Source organism: Globicephala melas, chromosome 6, assembly GCF_963455315.2.
Source record: "Globicephala melas chromosome 6, mGloMel1.2, whole genome shotgun sequence".
Lineage (NCBI taxonomy): Eukaryota > Metazoa > Chordata > Mammalia > Artiodactyla > Delphinidae > Globicephala > Globicephala melas.
Genome location: NC_083319.1, coordinates 7,645,289 through 7,664,843, shown reverse-complemented (window position 1 = coordinate 7,664,843; position 19,555 = coordinate 7,645,289). Strand labels below are relative to the sequence as shown.

Sequence of the window (19,555 nt, the reverse complement as noted above, 5' to 3'; positions counted from 1 at the left end):
AGTTGCTTTGTTACAATAAAACTAAATGTGTACACAAAGGATTTGATGCTTTTCTCTCAGAACAGATATACTTAATATGACTTTGCAAGTTTGACTTGTATAATGTTACTGTCAAACTTTGTCACCTTAACTTCGTATTTTTTGATATGCACTTTGCAGGATGACCTCAGGGCTATGTTGATTGAGTAAAGGGATTTGAATCAATGTATTAATGTCTCCATAGCTGGGAACCCATATGGGTACAATTTGACATCAGTTTCTGAAATTTTTCACATCATTTGGGATATCAGATTGCTGAAAGCTCAGTTCTGAATATGTTGTACCCTTGATTTGTATCTCAAATTGCCATTTCAAAATATGGGCTTTTATTTACCTGGATATAATAGTGCCTGCCACCACCATCCGACAGACCTGGTGCTCTACTGCCGAGTTCATACACAGGACGATTGTTGGCATGTCTTCGCCGGCACTGTAAAATGTGGCCGAGAAGACAGGCTTTCAGAGTAAGAAGTCCGTATTGGTGGTAAGAAACTCAGGTTAGGAGTACTTTTGTCTCAAAGTACCAGCTCTTTTATCATATAGCTCTCAAATGAGACCTGTCTGTGTGAATCTGGGGGAGATGATGGACTCTGCTCTGTCTGCTAAATGCCATTGTGCATAAATCACATTTTGAGAAGCTACCTAATGCATAAGCTTTTTAATGCTGTAAAGTATAGTAGCTAAAGTTAAATGCCACTTAGCTTTTTCAGAGATGAATTAATGGACCGTCTGGTCAAATTCAAAGCTTTTTGATGTATAAAAACTTTATAAATGGAACTATTCCATCAGTAGGCAAAGTGTAACGAAAACCTGTCTAGATGGATAGTATGTAATTTCTGCACAGGTCTCTGTAGCAAATACATCACTGTATACTGGTCAGGAATCTTGCTCCAATAAAGGAACATAAAGATTTTTTTGGCTGGGGTCATTCTCCTTGTTTTACAGAGAAATGTTGGTACTTGCTTTTGAATTTAGATGATGAGCTAGTTTTTGCTTTGTTTTTGTTTTTTGGTCTTGTTATTTCCGTTCGTAGTGACTGGGAAATGGGGAGAGCTGTGCTTCAGATCATAGGTACGTCTGTGTGGAAAGGTATGTTTGGAAGTCATGGACAAATTACTGTTACTTGGAATGTTATAGATTCGTGAGGGGATTCCTGTATTTTGATTTTGAAGTCAGCATTTAAGGGACTTTTCACTACGGAAGAAAAACAAGTCACTTGAAGTAATACTCATGAAGTAAGCCTGTGATTTTTGTTTCACAGAGTGACAGCTTACCAAAACTGGTTTTTAATGTGCTGGTGAGGTCATGGCACTGTTAGGTTATTTAATCAAACTACAATGTTTATTTTGGGGAATGTGGTCAAAAGATAGGAGCCCCTAAAGGTAATTTCTTCCCAGTTATTGAGACAACCCTTTAGCTTCCGCTGTGGCCGTAAATCTGAAGGAGTGCTAGGCTGTGAGAAGGCAGAAGGGGCAAACTTAGTGTACTGGAAGATGGCTACAAAGTAGTGTGCTTTGTTTGCAACTGCAAGAGTTCTTGGGCTGGCCCTTAGGCAAGTATGTTTTGGGAAGTGCCAGGTGAATGGCTCAAAGCGCCTTTGGTACAAGGACATCTAAAAAGGAAAGAGCAAATAGTGGCTGTTTAGCTCATTTCTCTTGGGACATCCTCTTCCAAAGCTGTGCCATACTCTGCTTACAAGGGGAACTTCACTGCATGAACTGGGGCAGAGAGGACAGTAGCTTGTAATGTGTCTTTACATTTAATTTAAAAACTTGTACGGAATGCTCTGCAATCGAGGTTGTCTCTCCAGTGATGTACTGATATTTTTAAGACTTTAGTCTGTGCTCTCTGACCTCCATGACAGGCCCTTACTATTTCAACCAATGCTGGCTCTAAAATGTAGAGTTTAAATGTCTGTGGAGTACCTCAGTGTCTTGTTGGGCTGACAGATTGGCTTGGCATCTGCCCTGCTTCACCTGTGTTAGCTGTTTGGGTGCTGAAAAGTAGGAGTCTCTTACTTGATGGATTCTTGGGAGTTTGGGGGCTTCAGAGGGCTGTATAATTGTGTTTGTGTATTAATTTGGTAATCTTTATCATTACTGCTTTATAACACAACTGGTTTCATGGTTTCACTTGGTCCCATAAACACAAATTTTTTTTTTTGCCTTTTTTGTTATATTTTGCTTATAAACCCTTTCTGGCTATTGTCAGAATGGGATTCTATTGCAAAAAACGAAGACTTGCAGGATTTCATTTAATGAAGACTTACAAGTTTTATTTTTAATGGGCCTGAGGGGACAGGGACTGCAGTTTTGTGATGAGAACAAGAACAGGGAGGACTTTTAAAGTGGAGGGTGTGTTACAACTTGATTAGTTAGTAACATTGCATACTCAGATACTACCCAAGGGAGGCAAATCTAAATGTAGATGGATTGATGTCTGCAGTACCAGGAAGGGAAAAAAAAGTATAGAAAGGGGTAAATGTTTCTTTATGTAGCCTGCTGGGACAGTTCCTTTCAGGTTGATGTTACACAACTTGAATAGCTCGTTAGCCAGAGTTCGTTTGGGCTATTCACTACCCGCTGGGTGTTAAATGTGAACTTCAATTTTCCTAAGAATTACAATTTTATGAAGCACCATCACCATCAGACATGTAAGATGCAGCTATCTTGTCAGACTCATCCATCAGCCCAGGGCTATAGGTTTGTCCAGCCTGGGGTTCATTAGGAAAGGTGGATGTATTCTATTTCTGAACCCCTTTCCCTCAGTGGCCACTGAGACAGTGAAACACTTCACAGCAAACTTAAAAATCATTGTTCTTCCACATAATTCAGCTTTCTGGCTGGAGGATTGGATAAATGAGCCTCAAGATGGGAACTAGATACCCTCCTGAAAGGCAGAGCTTTGCTCGTTTGATGTTTTTTTTCTGAAACCCATGACCTACAGTCAGAAGCTGGTAGTCTTTTTACCTCTCAGTTATTTGTTAACATTCAGCTAAGGGCACTTCGATAACCCCCACTTAAAGGAGCTTACCATGTGCCTGGCCAGCTTGCTTACTAGCTGTTAAATGTCTAACCTTCAATAATTCTGATTTGTATATGTGTAAAATTGTTGCACTTGGCTCTGATTATGAAGTCGGCATGTCCCCCAGTGAACCAAGTCTCCTTAGCATATGTTCATGTCACTTGGTTGATTTCCCATTGCAGGACAATCCCAGGATTGCCCATGTTTTGCCGATTTCACTTTCCAGTCCACTGTGAAGGAGGTGATAGAGCAAAGTGGAACTGACATGGTTTCCTCCTATAAAAGCACTGGAGGGCACCTCTTCCAAGTCAGCAAATAAGCCACCTTCAGTATTTGAGCTTTACTCACTTCCGGCCCCTTGGACAAGGCTCCTTCCAGTAAAGTCCTGGCACAAAGTGCTGGTGAGCATAGGATAACAGGAATTGCCTAAACAACTCTAGACTAGGCAGTAAAGAACCAGGGTCCCCTACGTACCTAAGCCATTGCAAGAACCGCCTAGCGCAGGCTAGTTTCCTGAAATGGTGGCTTTTTCTCAAGGTTTAAATGTGTATTCTGTTTAGATGAGTCCTTTAGGGCAAAGGCTGAGCAGCTCTGGCTGAACCAGAAAGCTCCAGTCTAGTCAAGTGATGGGGCGGGGGTCCTGAGGGATTTTGGATTCGTTTGTAATTTGGTGTAATATGGGTAAGGCTTTATTGTTTTCCCACGCATACATTCTTACAGTGATTACAGACAGGGCCAAGCCTCCTTGGGGGGCGACAGGTATGGGATTAGCCCATTTTACACCAATGACATGGGAGAGGAAGAGTGACTCCGGGCGGGAGCCAGGTCGCGGCGGGGTTCCGAGGAAGAGGCTGACCCGGCCCAGAGAGGACAGACCACACAGGCATTGCCCCGCGTCCGGCAGGCGGCGCTGTCCCCAGCCGGGCCCGCCCCTCTGGGCGCGCGACCCGGCAGCTGGAGAACTCCGGCCCGGGAAATGTCCTTTTCTGCCCTTGTATCGCGGGGCGGGGGTCAGTGTCTCAAGAAGCGGAAACCGCGGCCTCAGATGAGGGGCGCTGGGCTCCAAATCCCTCGGAACATCGGATCCGGGGGAGGCGCCGGGGCCTCTGGGTCAGGAGCCGGGCTCGATCCCTCGCGGCCGAGAGGCGGCGCTGATCCCAGGTCCCGCGAGGGCCAGCGGACCTCGGGAGGGGGCGCCCGATCCCGCGACTCCGGCGCCGCTTCCCGGGAAGTTTCAAGTTTGAAAGCCCTGGCGGAGGGGCCCGGGCTTCCGGAACCGGAGTGGTCGAGAGGAGGGGCCGAGCTGCCCGAGCGGCGCCATGGAAGAGGGGGCGCCGCAGCAGGTGAACGGCGCCCGGAGGGGACGGGCCTCGGGCGCGGGCCGGGGGGTAGGGGGAGGCTCATTCACCGCCCCGGGCTCCGGCCGCGTCCCCAGCCCCTCCCCGTGTCCCTTCCCAGCCCTTGCCCTGCGCCCCCCCTACACCTTCGCAGGGCAGACCTGAGCATTGGGGGTAAGTCGTTCCTGCCTCCTGGAAACGTCCCCAAATCACCTCCAAGTGAATCAGAGCCTCCAGTCAGGCCTAACCATGAGCACGTCTGAGTCCGCAGTCAGGGCCACCAGGGTGGGCCCCAAAGTTTCCTAAAATCTATTCTTCCAGGTAACACTCTAAGGCCGATGTGCATCCGCTGCGAAAGCAAAGGGGGGCCGTGCAGGCACCTAGGGACGGGTCCTGGGAGGGGAGAAGAATGTGTGCGGCAGGCGGAGGGTGCCACTCCCTCGCGGTCGTGGGGTCCTTCCCAGAGCACACAGGCAGGCGGCGAGTGGGGACCCCAGAGGAAGGGGCCTACCCAGTTCCCGGGGGAACCCTCGGGTACACAGGGTTCCAGACCAAATGGCGAGGGGGCGGGGTTCTTGCCGGAGCTGGCAATAGGTTCGCGTGGGACCGAGGCTGTGTGTCTTATTGGGGTGTGGGGAGAGGTGGGATACTAGCCCAGAGCAAATGGGTGTGGGGACGTTTGTGCACAAGATAGCGCCCCAGCCGCGGAGCCGAAAGGGAGAGGTGTGTGCGCACTTGGCAGGATTCCAGCCCAGAGCAGGCAGGACCATGGGCTCTGGTCAAGGGTGAAGTGTTGTCCACATGACTCCTAGAGTGCCCCCACCCCTTGGGCAACTTTCAGGGCTGCGTCTGTGCCCTCCCTCCCCCTTCCTCCGGAGGTCCCTCTGCCTGTTCCAGCCGTGGCTTGTACATATTTTCCGATTTCCTGTTAACCTCCGCCCAGCAGCGGCAGCTGGGTGACTCAGGACCCCGGTGCCGGGCCCCCAGCTCCGTGGGATCTTTGTTTGCTCAGGCCTTTGGCTCTGGCCCTCTGGCCTAGGGCCCTCAAAGGATTTCCTGAGCCCCGCCCCTGCCCTCTGACAGACGGGCCAGAGGGCCAGCGGAGGCCTGGGGTGGGGGTCCCCAAGGTTCCACTGGGCTCGGGAGATGGAGAGCCGAGAGGTAAGGTGAGGGCTCTGAGGCAGTCCTGGGTTGGGGGCATCATGGGTTACCCTGGGCTGAGGTCAGCAGCAGCACCCGTTGGTTTGAAATGGCCTCTGGGAAGGAGCTTTTCCTCTTTCTTGCTCTCGCTTGGGGTGAAGCAGTGAGAGAGCCTTCTAATTCCTCCCAGGAGCTGAGCTGGGAGTGGGCCCCGGAGACCTCCTCAACCCCTCTGTGCCTCTGCTTTGCCAGCTGGGGTGTCGGAAGATCAGGGGAAGAGCCCTAGCTTCCACTCAGGCCACAGGCTTCCCTGTCTGCGTGACCTTGGTGGTGGTGGTGGGGCCCTTCTCAGTGCCAAGCCTCTTTTCTGGTCCCCAGACCTTAGCCTGGATCCCAGACTGAGAGCAGCCTGATGTAAGCGTGACCGGCAGGGAGAGGCTGGGGCCCAAGAGATGACGGTGCATCTCCTTCCCTGTGTTGTGGCCTCGGGCAAATTACTTAACCTCTCTGTGTCTCAGTTTCCTCATCTATAAAATGGGGATAATAACTACACCTACCTCATGGGGTTGCTGTCAGGATCAACAAGTTAATGTCTGCACAGTTCTTAGAACAGAACACCATGTAAACATTAACAATTTTTTCCCCCTTACTCTTCTCTCTGATGGCACAGGACAGGAGCATGGGCTGGATAAATAGCCTTGGGGTTTCCATCTGGCTTAGGGATGCTAGCTCTAAGCTCATAGATGCTTCCCAAACCGTGTGTGTCAGTCCTGGGTGCTGACTGCGCCTGCCTCCCTTCCCCTCCGCCTGTGATGAGCTGAGGCCGTGGAGGTGGGGACTGAGGGGACTAAGGCCTCTGCCTTTCCAGCCTGGGGCGGGCCAGTGGCCCCCAGGGGATGAGAAAGAGGCGATCCGCCGGGCCATCCAGAAGGAGCTGAAAATCAAGGAGGGTGTGGAGAACCTGCGGCGGGTAGCCACCGACCGCCGCCACCTGGGCCACGTGCAGCAGCTGCTGCGGTCCTCCAACCGCCGCCTGGAGCAGCTGCACGGGGAGCTGCGGGAGCTGCATGCCCGCATCCTGCTGCCTGGCCCCGGGCCTGGCCCGGCTGGTGAGTGCGGAATCTGAGCAGGCCCCTCGGGACAGCAGGCAGCAGGCTGACCCAGCTCCTTGGCCTTGGCCCTGACCTCTCGCAGAGCCTCCTCTTGTAGCCCCTGCCCGGGAGGGGCAGGGAGGAGAGAGCTAGGCCATGAGGGTCTCTCGGCTCTGGGGGAGGGGTTCATGAGCCCCACGCTCTTTGCACACAGAACCTGCGGCCTCAGGACCTCGTCCGCTGGCAGAGCAGCCAAGGGCCCGACACCTGGAGGCTCTACAGAGGCAGCTGCAGGTAGAGCTGAAGGTCAAGCAGGGAGCCGAGAATATGACCCACACGTATGCCAGTGGCACTCCCAAGGTAAGGCCCCTGGGATCTGAGGGGAAGAGATTTGGCTCTCAGATTATTAGAGAAGATGGTGATTCAGACCCTATTCTTTTTTTTTTGAATTTTTTTTATACAGCAGTTTCTTATTAGTTATCTATTTTATACATATTAGTGTATATATGTCAATCCCAATCTCCCACTTCATCCCACTACCAGCCCCTATTCTGATAGGGAAATGCAACCCGGCCGTTGACCCTGTAAGAGAGACAGTCTCACCCTTAGTCTGACGGGGGAGGCAGAACCCCAAATCTCAGCTTGGTGGGAAAGGCATGGCTCGAACCCCTTGTCTAACAGAGAAGGCAAAACACGTCTAATGGGGAATCTCAGCCCAACTCCCAACCTGTCCCAACCCCCAGCACGATGTGGAGGCTCACCCTGATCTAATAAGGGAGGCTTGACCTTAGCCCTCCCTTGTCTAGTCTGATGGGGGAGGTCTGCTCCAGACCTAGTCTAAAAAGGGAGGCTTGGCTGTAGTATCTGGCCTACCGAGAGAGGCTTAGCTTCAATTCTGGACTGATGGGGGAGGCTTGCTCCAGTCCCTGGTCTGACCAGGGAGGCTCCGGCCTGGTCCTGACCTCAGGGGGCATATGTTACAACCCCACAGGAGAGGAAGCTTCTGGCAGCCGCCCAGCAGATGCTACAGGACAGCCAGCTGAAGGTGGCCCTGCTACGAATGAAGATCAGCAGCCTGGAGGCCAGCGGGTCCCCTGAGCCAGGTGAGGCCTTGAGAAGTGTGGATGGGCAGAGCGGAGCCGGGCATGGGCCTGAGGGCTGACCCCCTCCTCCCAGGACCGGAGCTGCTGGTGGAGGAGCTGCGGCACCGGCTACGCATCGAGGCTGCCGTGGCCGAGGGCGCCAAGAACGTGGTGAAGCTGCTCGGTAGCCGGCGAACGCAGGACCGCAAGGTGCTAGCCGAGGTCAGATCATGGTCCCCACCCACTGCTGCTCCTCTCTGAGTGGTACCACCCTCTGCAGTGGCGGGAGACACCGCTGGACTGGCTGTGAGGGGTGGCAATGAGGAAACAGGAGGCACATCCTTGTCTAGACCTCAGCCAGGGTGTCTCCAGGTGGCCTGAGCCACGCCCCCGCCGTTACCCCATGGCCCTGTATCCCTTCTGCAGGCTCAGGCCCAGCTCCAGGAGTCCTCCCAGAAACTGGACCTCCTGCGGCTGGCCTTGGAGCAGCTGCTGGAGGGACTGCCTCCTGCACACCCTCTGCGTGGCAGAGTGGCCCGGGAGCTGCGGACTGCTGTGTCTGGGAACCCCCAGCCTTCAGGGACACTCGTGAAGCCCACCGCCATGACAGGTACCCGGGAGTCCCTCCTACTTCAGAGCTCTCCTTCCCTTCCAGGGAGGAGCCTGAAACACAGTGGGGAAGAATCTTGGAGACTTCCAATCCTGGCCTCACCATCCCCTAGCTGTGTGACCTTGTGCAACTGACATCCCCTCTCCAGACCTCAGTTTTTCACTCTGTCAAATGGGGGTGATAACGGCACCTATTTCATAGGGTTGCTGCGAAAATTCAGTGAGTTGTTGCGTGTGAAGTGCTCAGCACCGTGCAGGCACAGAGATCGCTCAGTCGGTGAAGCTATTATTTAAGTGAGGAACCATGAGAGTGCTCAAAGTGCCAGTGTTAGGGAGCTTATAGCCCTGGAGGCCTTGATACCCAGTCCCGGGCAGTTTGGGCTGTTGGAAAGTTCTTCCTTATCCCAAGCTGGATCTGCCTCCAAATAATCTAACAGTGTCAACTCTGGAAGCCCTGAACTTCCCACCTGGGACATGGTGCCAACTAGAGAGCCCAGCTCCTGCCAACACAGAGCTGATGCAGGGTAGACGGGCCCCATCCCACTGTGAGCAGAGCTGAGAAGGGGAAGTACAGCGGCTGGATGGGCCCCCTCACCTGGCCCCTGGGGAATCAAGGAATGCTTCCTGGAGGGGATGGTGTCTGAGCTTGGCCTCGAAGGGCTTATGTGAGTTAGCCAAGTAGACAAGTTGGGGAAGGTGGGGGTAAGGGCTTGTTAAATGGCCTAAAATTCAGGTACCTGGGGCCACCCCACATCCTGTCTTCTGGCTGAATACCCGTATTCCTCCAATCATTCTTCCACCCTGGCACTGCCTTGTTTTATGAGGTCTCTCAGAATGTAAACCCCAGGCCCAGACTCCCTAAATGGTGCTCTTAGGCCCAGTGCATGTCCTCAAGGGCGGCCAGAGCCCCACTGCTTCCTCTGCCCTTTGAGGGACACATCTCTAATGACCCTAAAATGAATCTGCTTGGTTGGCAAAACACGCTTGTGCCCATTGCAGGAGGTAGGGCTGAGCTGGCGCTGCTTTCCGCTGTGCAGATGGGGAGACAGGCCCGGGGAAGCGGTGGGACAGGTCCGCCAGCCAGGCCTCCTGCTCTTCCCTGGGCTCTCATCCCTGCCGTGGCGCTGTTCCTAGGCCCTGAGCCCTGAGCAGTGGGTCGCCACGCGCTGCGGTCCCTTGCAACCCGGCTGAGGTCTGAGTCTCACTCCTCTGCCTGTGTGTCCCTGCTTCTTCCAACACATAGAGAGTGTGCAGGTGGGGAGGACCAGTTGGCCGGCCCCAAGGGTGGCAGGTGGCTGCCGAGGCCTAATGTGGGCAAGGTCTGTGTTTAGCTATACCTCCAGGAGAAGGTAGCATTCCTGGGGTCCCAGGGGTCCATTGGAGGACGGCACCTGATAACGGCCCCCCACCATGCTCCCTGGCAGGGACGCTGCAGGTCCACCTCCTGGGCTGTGAGCAGCTGCTGACAGCTGTGCCTGGACGTTCCCCCGTGGCTGCACTGGCCGGGACCCCCTCCCAGGGCTGGCTTTGGAGCAGGGCCAAGCAGCAGCGTGGTGGAAGCGAGCTGGCCAGTGAGTAGGGGGCATGGGAAGCTGGGGAACAGCGAGGGACCCCCACTCCCGGCCTGCCCTGAGCCCCGGCTCTGGCCCCACAGGTGAGGTGTTGGCCGTGCTGAAGGTGGACAATCGCATTGTGGGCCAGACGGCCTGGGGGCCTGTGACCAAGCAGTCCTGGGACCAGACCTTTGTCGTCCCCCTGGAGCGGGTGAGGCTGCCTTGTGTGGACAGGGGTGACCGTGGGCCGTGGGGTGGAAGGCCGGCCAGGTAGTGGCTCGTGCCACGCTCCACCCCTCAACCTGGCCTCCCCACTGCAGGCCCGAGAGCTGGAGATTGGGGTGCACTGGCGGGACTGGCGGCAGCTGTGTGGCGTGGCCTTCCTGAGGCTGGAGGACTTCCTGGACAATGCCTGTCACCAGCTCTCCCTCAGCCTGGTGCCGCAGGGGCTGCTCTTTGTCCAGGTGCCCACTGGCCCCTGCCCTCTGACCTCGTGGGCCCCTGGCTCCGTTAGAGCAAAGAAGGGCCTTTGAGCCTGTGCTCTGCACCCACACGTAGGAGTGGAAATTGAGGCCCAGAGGGAGGAAATCTAGAGGAAGGAAGGATTCCCAGCCCCTCTCTGAGGACTTCATGGGAGCCTAGCGGCCTGCATCCTTGTCCTGTCTGCCCTGCCGCGTGTGTGACCCCGGACCACCTCTCTTCTCCGGGCCTCGGTTTCCCCACTGGTCCCAATGAGGATGTTGGATCCATCTCTCTGAGTCCTTCTGGCTCTTGTGTCTGTTGACATGGGCTCAGGCTGGGAGCCTGGGGGCTGAGGAGGTGCCCGTGGCAGGTGGGGTGGGAGGGGACTGGTCTTCAGCCCTGCCCCCTGCCCCCGCAGGTGACCTTCTGTGACCCTGTCATTGAGAGAAGGCCCCGGCTGCAGAGGCAGAAGCGCATTTTCTCAAAACGCAGAGGTGTGGAGTGGAGAAGGCTGGCCAGTAGGGAGCAGGGCTGGGACCCTTAGGAGACCCCGGGACTGAGCCCCCTTTTGCCCCAGGTCAGGACTTCCTGAGGGCTTCCCAGATGAACCTCAGCATGGCGGCCTGGGGGCGCTTGGTCATGAGCCTACTGCCCCCCTGCAGCTCTCCAAGCACCATCAGCCCCCCGAAAGGGTGCTCCCAGACCCCAGCCACACCCCGGGGGGCCGCCGACCCTGCCTCGCCCAGGTGAGGAGCCTCGCCCCAGGCTGCCTGCTTCTCTGTGGAGTCACCTCACTCCAGATGCAGACAGTGCCTGTCCCCGTTGCTCGCCCTCTGACCCGTCTCTCTGTCTCACGCGGCTGTGGGTCCACCCCCCCCCCCCGCATTCCATCCGCCTGTGCCCGGTCGTGTGTCTGCTTCCTCCCCACAGTAATTTCCCGCCCAAGAAGACCCCCTTGCGAGAAGAGATCCAATCCCCACCCAAGCCACCGCGCCTCTACCTGCCCCAGGAGCCGACCCCCGAGGAGATGCCGGTGAGCGGTGGCAGGGCTGGTCATGCTGGGGGCTGTCTGGGTGGGGATGGCAGGGCTGGAGGGAAGAAGGAGAGGAAGCCCCCTCTGCCCTGAGCCCCTCTGCCCTCACAGAGCACCAAACGCCCCCACATGGAGCCCAGGACTCGACTCGAGCCATCTCTGCCAGCTTCAGCCACCAGGTACCCCTGGCAGGCTCACCTTGGCGTTTGAGAGAGACATCTGTCCACTCACTTGGGTGTTTGCATGTCAGGCGTTCTCACATCGCCCCGAGCTCTTGGCTTGCTCTCAGGTTCTCACTTGCGGAGCCCACGTTACTGAGCTCCACCTGCATGCCAGACCCCAGGAAATGGCAGTCCTAGGAGCTCCCACCCGGCCTCTCCAGCCCCTGCCCCTCTTGCCTCACAGGTGGGGACAGCCCAGGACCAGGCGTGGAGGGAGGGTTTGGAGCGGCCCTTGGCGGAGCCCCAGCCCTTGTCCCAGGGGCTTCCTGTACCCTCTCTCTTGCAGGAAACCCCCCCGGCTTCAGGACTTCCGCTGCTTGGCCGTGCTGGGCCGGGGCCACTTCGGGAAGGTAGTGGGCTCATGAGGTGCAGTGGAGGGGGGTGGGCAGGCCCCGACACACGCTAGCTAGGGGGACTCTGGGGTCTGTGGGGCAGTGGGTGGGGGAAGTAGACTCCTGTACTGCCCACCTGGAGCCCAGTCTCTCTCTGGTCCCCAGGTCCTCCTGGTCCAGTTCAAGGGGACAGGTCAATACTATGCCATCAAAGCACTGAAGAAGCAAGAGGTGCTGAGCCGGGACGAGATAGAGAGGTGTGTGCTGAGGCCAGGGGGTTCCCGGCATCCGGGCACGTGGAGGGTACCCAGGATGGCAGGCCTGGGCTGGTGGCCCCGGAAGGCAGCTGACTGCTACTGGGGCTTGTAAGAGGTGACCCTTTGGGGCCAGCCAGGCCTGGGCTCTCTTGTTAGCAACTGCAGTTGTTAACTGTGTGCCCTTGGGCAGGTTGCCTCGTTTATGCACCTCAGTTTCCTCATCTGTGAAATGGGAACAGGGTGGTTGTACAGGTTCAAGACCTATGTGAGGGACTTCCCTGGTGGTCCAGTGGTTAAGACTCTGTGCTTCCACCGCAGGGGGTGCTGGTTCCATCCCTGGTCGGGGAACTGAGATCCCGCATGCCACACAGCGTGGCCAAAAAAAAAGACCTGTGTGAGCTCCGGATACACATGAACCATCACTCTAGCTGCCTGGCACTTTGACTTAAGCGCCAGTGACCCAGGGGTGTTGTGTGGGTGACAGGGCGTAGTCAGGGGAGGTTTTCATTCCCTTTTGGGTTCCCTCCTTCCCTCTAAAACCCACACCCTCCTCTTGCAGCCTGTACTGTGAGAAGCGAATCCTGGAGGCTGTGGGCCGCATGGGGCACCCCTTCCTACTCTCCCTCCTTGCCTGCTTCCACACCTCCAGCCACGCCTGCTTCGTGACTGAGTTTGTGCCCGGTGGCGACCTCATGATGCAGATCCACGAGGACGTCTTCCCTGAGCCCCAGGCCCGGTGGGTTCCCATCTCTCCTGTTCGCCTCTTCCAGCAAGCCTTCCCTGCTTCCCTGTACCTGGCGACGCCTTCATCCTGCTTCCTCCAGGGTGCCCATCAGCAGAAGAGCATGGAGTCAGGGAGGCCTTGGTTCAGATCCTGGTTGTCAACCCTCATAGCGTTTGTGACCTCAGACCTCAGTTTATATAGCTGTGAATTGGGCTAATGATAACTATTTCATAGGCTTGTTGCATGGATGAACATAACATTTAGAAATTGCTGAGCACAGGGACTGGTGAGCAGTAAGTAACCAACAGCTGGTGGTGTTATTTCTTGCCCAGCAGAGTGTGGGCTCTGGAGCCCGGATTCACATATCTGCTCAGCCACTGGCTGTGCGACCCTGGATGGGTCATTTACTGGGAGTCTGAGATCCTCATTTGAAAAATAGGCGTGACGGGTGTCCACAGCAGGCTGCTGGGAGGATGCCAGGGTCGGCGTGAGGATACTCGGTGTCATCCCTGGCACAATCTCAGAGCCCAGGAAGGGCAGGCTGTTATCTGGAGGAGCTCCACCCCTGCTACACATGAGGCTCCTCCCAGTCTCTCACCCCCACATGACTCTGGCAGGGATATCTGGGGTCCCCAGGCCATGGCCATCCTGGTGCCTCCCTGCCCTGTCCCCCACAGTCCTGGGCCTGAACTACCCCCTGCCCCAACCCTCCAGGTTCTATCTGGCCTGTGTGGTCCTGGGGCTGCAGTTCTTACATGAGCAGAAGATCATTTACAGGTAACTTGCCCCCGAGATGCTGGGGGAGTGGGCGAGGGGGCAGATGTTACCCTCCTCCTGGGCTGCTCTAGGGTGGGGCCGCTGTTCCCTGGGCCTCAGCGCTTCTTAGCCCCTTTGATCTGCCCCGCCTTTGCCCTCAGAGACCTTAAGTTGGATAATCTTCTGCTGGATGCCCAGGGTTTCCTGAAGATCGCAGACTTTGGGCTCTGTAAGGAAGGTGGGTGCCTCCTGTCCAGGATCCCGTCTTTCAGTCGTGCTCACTCAGCCCAGGCCAGCAGGGTGGTGGGCAAGTGGCAGCTCCCAGGAAATCTGCCTCCCAGCCCTCATTCCAGGGACTAGCTGGACACATTGGCTCGTCCTTCCCAGCCCTAAAAGCTCTAAAAGAGCCCCTTGCCCTTGGCCAGAGGGAGCTCCTGGGCCGGGAGAGGGCACTGGGTTCTGCTTTCTGCGTGACCCTGGCACACGAGCTTGTCTGAGAGTCAGATTCCTCATCAATCAAGTGGCATAAAAACCGTTCCCACCTCCGAGGGTGTGGGGCAGGGCTCGGCACAGGTTCAGACACGGGGTCATAAGGAGGGTGGGTGCTTGATTCTTACAGCGAGAGGTTCTTGTGGGTAACACATCACGCTGGCATCAGTGTGGATGTCGGTTTGCAGGGATCGGCTTTGGGGACCGGACGAGCACCTTCTGTGGCACCCCGGAGTTCCTGGCTCCTGAGGTGCTGACCCAGGAGGCCTATACGCGGGCTGTGGACTGGTGGGGGCTGGGCGTGCTGCTCTACGAGATGCTGGTGGGCGAGGTGAGCGCTGGACGGGGTGCTGGTGGGGCCTCCAGGTCGGGTGGGGGTGGGGGTGGCCCACGTACCCTGCTGAGCCCCATCCCTGCAGTGCCCGTTTCCAGGGGACACGGAGGAGGAGGTGTTTGACTGCATCGTCAATGCAGAAGCCCCATACCCGCGCTTTCTGTCGGTGCAAGGGCTTGAGCTCATTCAGAAGGTAATCGCAGGGACTTCCCCGGTGGTCCAGTGGTTAAGACTCTGCACTTCCACTGCAGGGGGCGCGGGTTCGATCCCTGGTCGGGGAAACTAAAATCCCGCAAGCTGCGTGGCGCGTCCCCCAAAAAACAAAACAAAACAAACTCTTTAAAAAAAAAAAAAAAAGGTAATCACCGCAGGGTCCAGGGCTGGGCCGACAGCTGCCCCTGGCTCAGGGATCCCTACCCGAGAGGCTGGAGAGGGGGAGGCAGGCAGTGCCTAGGGCCCGAACACCCTGAATGAGCACCTGTCCTGTCCCCCAGCTCCTCCAGAAGTGCCCCGAGAAGCGCCTGGGGGCAGGGGAGCGGGATGCTGAGGAGATCAAGACACAGCCTTTCTTCAGGGTGAGTGGCCAGGGCCGCAGTGGTCCAGGAGCCTGGCACAGTGGGAGGCATCGAGGGCCCGCGGGGCTGCCGCTCCCGTCGTCTGAGGCACCTCTACCCTTGCCCCCAGACCACCGACTGGCAGGCCCTGCTCGCCCGAGCCGTCCGGCCCCCATTTGTGCCCACCCTCTGCGGCCCCACAGACCTGCGCTACTTCGAGGGCGAGTTCACGGGGCTGCCGCCTGCCCTAACGCCGCCTGACGCCCGCAGCCCCCTCACCGCCCGCCAACAGGCTGCCTTCCGGGACTTCGACTTTGTGTCCCAGCGATTCCTGGAGCCCTGAGGGCCTCCCGGGCTCTCTACCCCCTGCCCCCCCGACGGTTGGAGCCTCTGCTTGCCCGCCTTTCTGCCCGCCTGGGCGCCCCGGTATTGATGAGCCCTTGGGACTCAAGGTGGCGGCCACGGGCTGCTGTCGTGGGCTTTGCTCAGTCACCGGGCAAAGTGCTGCCTCCCCTCCCTTCTCCCGACCACCTCTCCCCTGCCCGTTGCAAGACCTGGACCCGAAAGGGAGGCACAGCGAGGAGCAGTTTGGTTTGTTTTTTTGAATACTTGACTTGCTTTATGGATTATTAAATTTATAAAACTGTGCACTGGAGGCAGCCTGGCTTGGGGTGGGGAGGGTGGAAGTCTCCACAACCCAGGTCCTTGGTGCCCAAGCCCCCCCTGGGTCCTCTTCCTCCTCTTCTGCCTTTGAGGCAGGGTTCTGTCCTTCAGCTCCACCCTGAGGCCTGGGAGGAGTGGGCAGCAGTGAGGAGGTCCAGGCCCTTGGAGCGCTGATGCCCCCGGGTGCAGCCCCTCTGGTTTTCAGGCACAAGACGGTGGCCCGGCCTCTAGCAACCCTAAACATCCTGGCTGCTGCCTTCCTCGTCCTCAGCCCAGAGGGTCTCCCAGGACCCCGAGGGCCATCCGCAGAAGAAGTGGGCCAGGTTGCGGGTCAGGCCGCGGTCGAAGGGGTTGCCGGGGCGCTGGCGGAGGTAGGCGATACGGTGTGAGGAGATGAACTCCCAGGTGGTGGTGTTGCTGGCCACCAGGTAGAGGTGCGAGGCCAAGAGCAGGCTGGCCACTAGGGAGAAGAGCGACAGCAGCAGGAAGGTGGCAAACAGGAGCCCACTGGACCGCAGCCAGAGCCCCCAAGGCCGGAAGAAGCGGAGGCCAGACCTGCAGGGAAGGAGGGGGACAGGGACCCAGAGCTGGCGGATATGTGGTTGGCAGTTTTGCTCCAGGGACCCCAGGTGGGCCGGCCATTTGGGAGAGGGTCCGAGGCCCCTGAAGAGGGAGCCTGGCTCTCTCCACACCTGGTGGGTGCCTGCTGCCTGCCCCCCACCCACCACCCGGGGCGCTGGGGGAACCCACCATGCCAGGTACAGGCCCCACAGAAGCACCACCAGCTGCAGCGCCAGGTAGGCCACGAACACTGGGTGATTGCGCTCCCCCACGCAGTTCTCCATCCAGGGACAGTGGTGGTCATATCGGCGGACACAACGACGGCACTCACGGCAGTGACGCGCCCGCAGGGGTTGCTGTGGGCACACAGGGAGTCAGGCCTCAACACTGGCTCCCTTCTGGACCCAACAATGTGGGCGGGAGGTCAGGGCTGGCATCTGGGAGGCCTTCCTGGAGGAGGGATGAGGCCAAGGAGCCTCAATCTTGCCCGACCCTCCCACGGAGGTCCCTGCATCACCCACCAGCACCATGCAGTATCTGCAGCGCCGAAGGGGGATGGCCTGAGGAACCATGGCTGTCTGCTCTTCCTTGGCCTCCTCCTGAAAATGGGGGGACACAGTATGAGATGGGGTTCCCTTGGGAGGCAGAGGGCACTGGTGGGTAGCTCCCTTGGGGGCCAGCTTAACTCTGGGTGTGCACGTTTGGGGATCCATCCCCTGTGTAATGGAGGTGGTAGAGTGGGGGCAGAGTGCCCTGGACGGCGAGGCTGTGTGACCTTTGCCAGTTACTTCCCCTCTCTGGGTCTTGGCAATTTCCTCATTGTAGGATGGGGCTCTAGGTCTGGCAAGACGATTCCCTGGGATTCCCTAGGAAAGCCCTCAGCACAGGGTCTAGCATGAGATTGTTACTGGGGCCTTGAGTTCCCTGTTGTGGGGGAGGAGATGTTTGGGAGCCCTGGTTACCTGGGGCTGGGGCAGGACATTCACGTATCCCGGGTCCATGAGTGACACAGCCAGGTAAAGCAGCAGGGAGCCCAGTACCAAGAGCAGGAAGGTGAGGGGCACGAGCAGCTCCCCCTGCTCTTCCCACTGCCGCAGCGCTGGAGAGGCCAGAGGGGGAGAGTGAGGCTGCGGCGACAGAATAGGAGGGTGCAGGTGAGGGGTGCAGCTGGAGGGGGGAAGTGTGTCCCTGGCTGAGGGAAGGCCTGGAGTTGGAGTTTGATGAATGGTCAGGTGTGGCCACTGCATAGGGTGCAGGAGGGAGAAGTTCACGTTCAGCAAAAAAAAAAAAGAAGCAGTTCATCTACACTCTCTCTGGAGCGCAATAGAGAACCATGGAAGGTTATAGGGTCAGGTATGTTTCTGAAAGCCCTCTTACTGCTAGAGAAAAGATGGATCAGAGGGGAGGCTTATCTGGGACACGGAGCGGAGCGTGTCTGGACAAGGGCAGTGGCAGAAAGGGTGGAGAAGAGGGGATGGACAGCAGGGTAAGGAGGCTGATGGGGCCAGACTTGGCTGGATGTGGGGGAGAGGGAGGAGGGGTCTGGCTCTGAGATGCGGAGAAGCTGGCCAGGTCCAAGATGCCCAAGAGACAGAGGAGGGCAGGGTCGGCAGGCTGGCTGGGATGCTGCAGAGGGACAACAGGGGAGCCCAGGCAAGGAAGGGTCCAGCCCATGGAGGTGACTGAAGGATTTTGGGAGGCGGGGGGCTGAAGAGAGAGGGGCAGGAGACGGCCAGACAGCCGAGTGTGGCCAACTCTGGTGCCCCTTGACTGTAAAAGGGAGCGGAGAAGGAAAGGGGGTTGCACTGAGGGGGGGTTCTTTCTGATGGGGAGACTGAGCAGGTTTTTAGGCTAAGGGGCAGAGGCAGTGGAGGAGACTTGAGGTCTTGGGAGGAAAGTGAGAACGCCCCCGGTCCGGGGTTTTATGCCGGAGCAAGGAGGGATGATGAGTGGGGGCTGTGATGGTGGTAGTGAGGGAAGGTGAAAACTTGTGCTGGAGGTGGCCACAGAGGTGGCCTGTGGTGGGTAAAGAGGAGGAAGGGTGGAAGGGGGTTGATGGGATGAATGAATGCTACCAGGGCGAGAATCAAGGATGAGGACGTGAGGGACAGGCTGCTCCCCTATGCGGTGTTCTCTTGCCTGAGGCTGGGGAGCCTGGACTTGGGCAGCTAGTGGCCACAGGGCTGGGCGGGACGCCAGTCCTTCATCTAGTTGATCCTCGGAATCTTGGGAGTCAATTCCTGGGAAGGGTCGGGCGGGTCCCAGGATCAGGGGAGAAGGGGGCTCGAGTCGGTCGTCGGATCTGGGGCACCGGGTGGGTCCTGGGACAGACAGGGTATCTGGCAGGGATCAGGAAGATTCTGGAATTAATTAGAGATCAACTGGGTATTAGGCAGAAAGCAGGTGGCTCTTGGAATGAGAGATGGGGAGGGGGCCTCAGGATGTGGAGGAGATTGGGTGAATCCCAGGATCTCTTGGGCTTCGGCAAGGGACTCAGTGAGACCCAAACATCTAGGGAATCATGCGGGATCGGGGGGGTCCAGGGTCGCGCGGGGTCCGGCTCACCGGTATCATGCAGGAAGAGCACCAGCGTGATCCCCCAGGTCAGGACGGTGTGCCCGGTCCGCACCAGGACCCCAGGCCTGAGCAGCGCCCACGGCGCCATCGCCTCTGCCCGGGGCCCCACCCGGAAGAAGCTCTCAGAGGGGCGGGCCCTCCGAGGGAGAGGACCCACCGCCACCCGGGGATTGGAGGAGACAGGCTGTGGGCGGGGCCGACTTGGGTGACGGAGACTGCCTATTGGACGGTAGCTGCGGCCGAGTAGGCCCTCGAGCCCACAGGTGCCTGAAGAGGCTGAGGGCGGGGCCGGCGCGCGCGCAGCCGGTAACTCCCCCAACCCCACACCCCACCAGCCAGGTAACTTTCGAAAGCCGGGGAGCCGTCGGGAGCCTCGACCCAGCCCCACTGGGGTTCCACCACCAGCCCCAGGGCCACAGCCTAACGCATGCGTACAGCTTCCTGGACGCTTCAAAGATCCAGGTGTTGTGACTTCAGGTTGCAGAATTGTGCGCGGTTCGGAGATGTGACGCCTGAGGCCTCGAGAGGGGCAGGACTCGCCCAAGGTTGCGCCGTGGTGATACCCTTACCTCCTATTCATTTTCAGATATTGCAGATGGGATGAGAGCAGAGTGGAGGTACGTGGTGCAGAGTCTGGCTATGAGGGGCCCAACTTGGGTCAGAGTCAGAAATCCCAGCACTGCCTCTTCCTACCTGTATGAGTTTGGGCAAGTTACT

The 19,555-nt window shown here is 57.7% G+C and overlaps 2 protein-coding genes across 8 annotated transcripts; one reads left to right on the top strand and one right to left on the bottom strand.

Moving 5' to 3' along the window:
* Positions 1-4,027: 4,027 nt before the first annotated feature.
* Positions 4,028-15,685, top strand: PKN3 (protein kinase N3). 5 transcript variants are annotated; one of them, XM_060300346.1, is made up of 22 exons: positions 4,028-4,406; positions 6,409-6,649; positions 6,846-6,991; positions 7,623-7,734; positions 7,808-7,935; positions 8,140-8,323; positions 9,747-9,893; positions 9,977-10,086; positions 10,196-10,339; positions 10,756-10,831; positions 10,915-11,083; positions 11,268-11,370; positions 11,482-11,549; positions 11,878-11,941; positions 12,089-12,180; positions 12,740-12,916; positions 13,619-13,681; positions 13,822-13,898; positions 14,338-14,480; positions 14,569-14,676; positions 14,978-15,011; positions 15,165-15,685. In XM_060300346.1, exons 1-22 carry the CDS (start codon positions 4,383-4,385, stop codon positions 15,296-15,298), a joined length of 2,544 nt encoding a protein of 847 aa, XP_060156329.1. In that variant the 5' UTR covers positions 4,028-4,382; the 3' UTR covers positions 15,299-15,685. The 5 variants fall into 5 exon arrangements, with proteins under 5 accessions (XP_060156329.1, XP_030714308.2, XP_060156326.1 ...); XM_030858448.2 differs by having other exon boundaries at positions 14,978-15,058; positions 15,168-15,685; XM_060300343.1 differs by having other exon boundaries at positions 11,000-11,083; positions 11,482-11,941; positions 14,978-15,058; positions 15,168-15,685.
* Positions 15,647-18,983, bottom strand: ZDHHC12 (zinc finger DHHC-type palmitoyltransferase 12). Of its 3 annotated transcripts, none has more exons than XM_030858453.3 (5): positions 18,827-18,983; positions 17,224-17,360; positions 16,783-16,860; positions 16,429-16,617; positions 15,647-16,255 (listed from the first exon to the last, which is right to left on the bottom strand). In XM_030858453.3, the coding sequence occupies exons 1-5, from the start codon at positions 18,924-18,926 to the stop codon at positions 15,968-15,970; spliced, it is 792 nt and encodes a 263-aa protein (XP_030714313.1). In that variant the 5' UTR covers positions 18,927-18,983; the 3' UTR covers positions 15,647-15,967. The 3 variants fall into 3 exon arrangements, with proteins under 3 accessions (XP_030714313.1, XP_030714311.1, XP_030714312.1); XM_030858451.3 differs by having other exon boundaries at positions 16,451-16,617; XM_030858452.2 differs by having other exon boundaries at positions 16,451-16,617; positions 17,224-17,388; positions 18,827-18,939.
* Between the last annotated feature and the right edge of the window lie 572 nt (positions 18,984-19,555).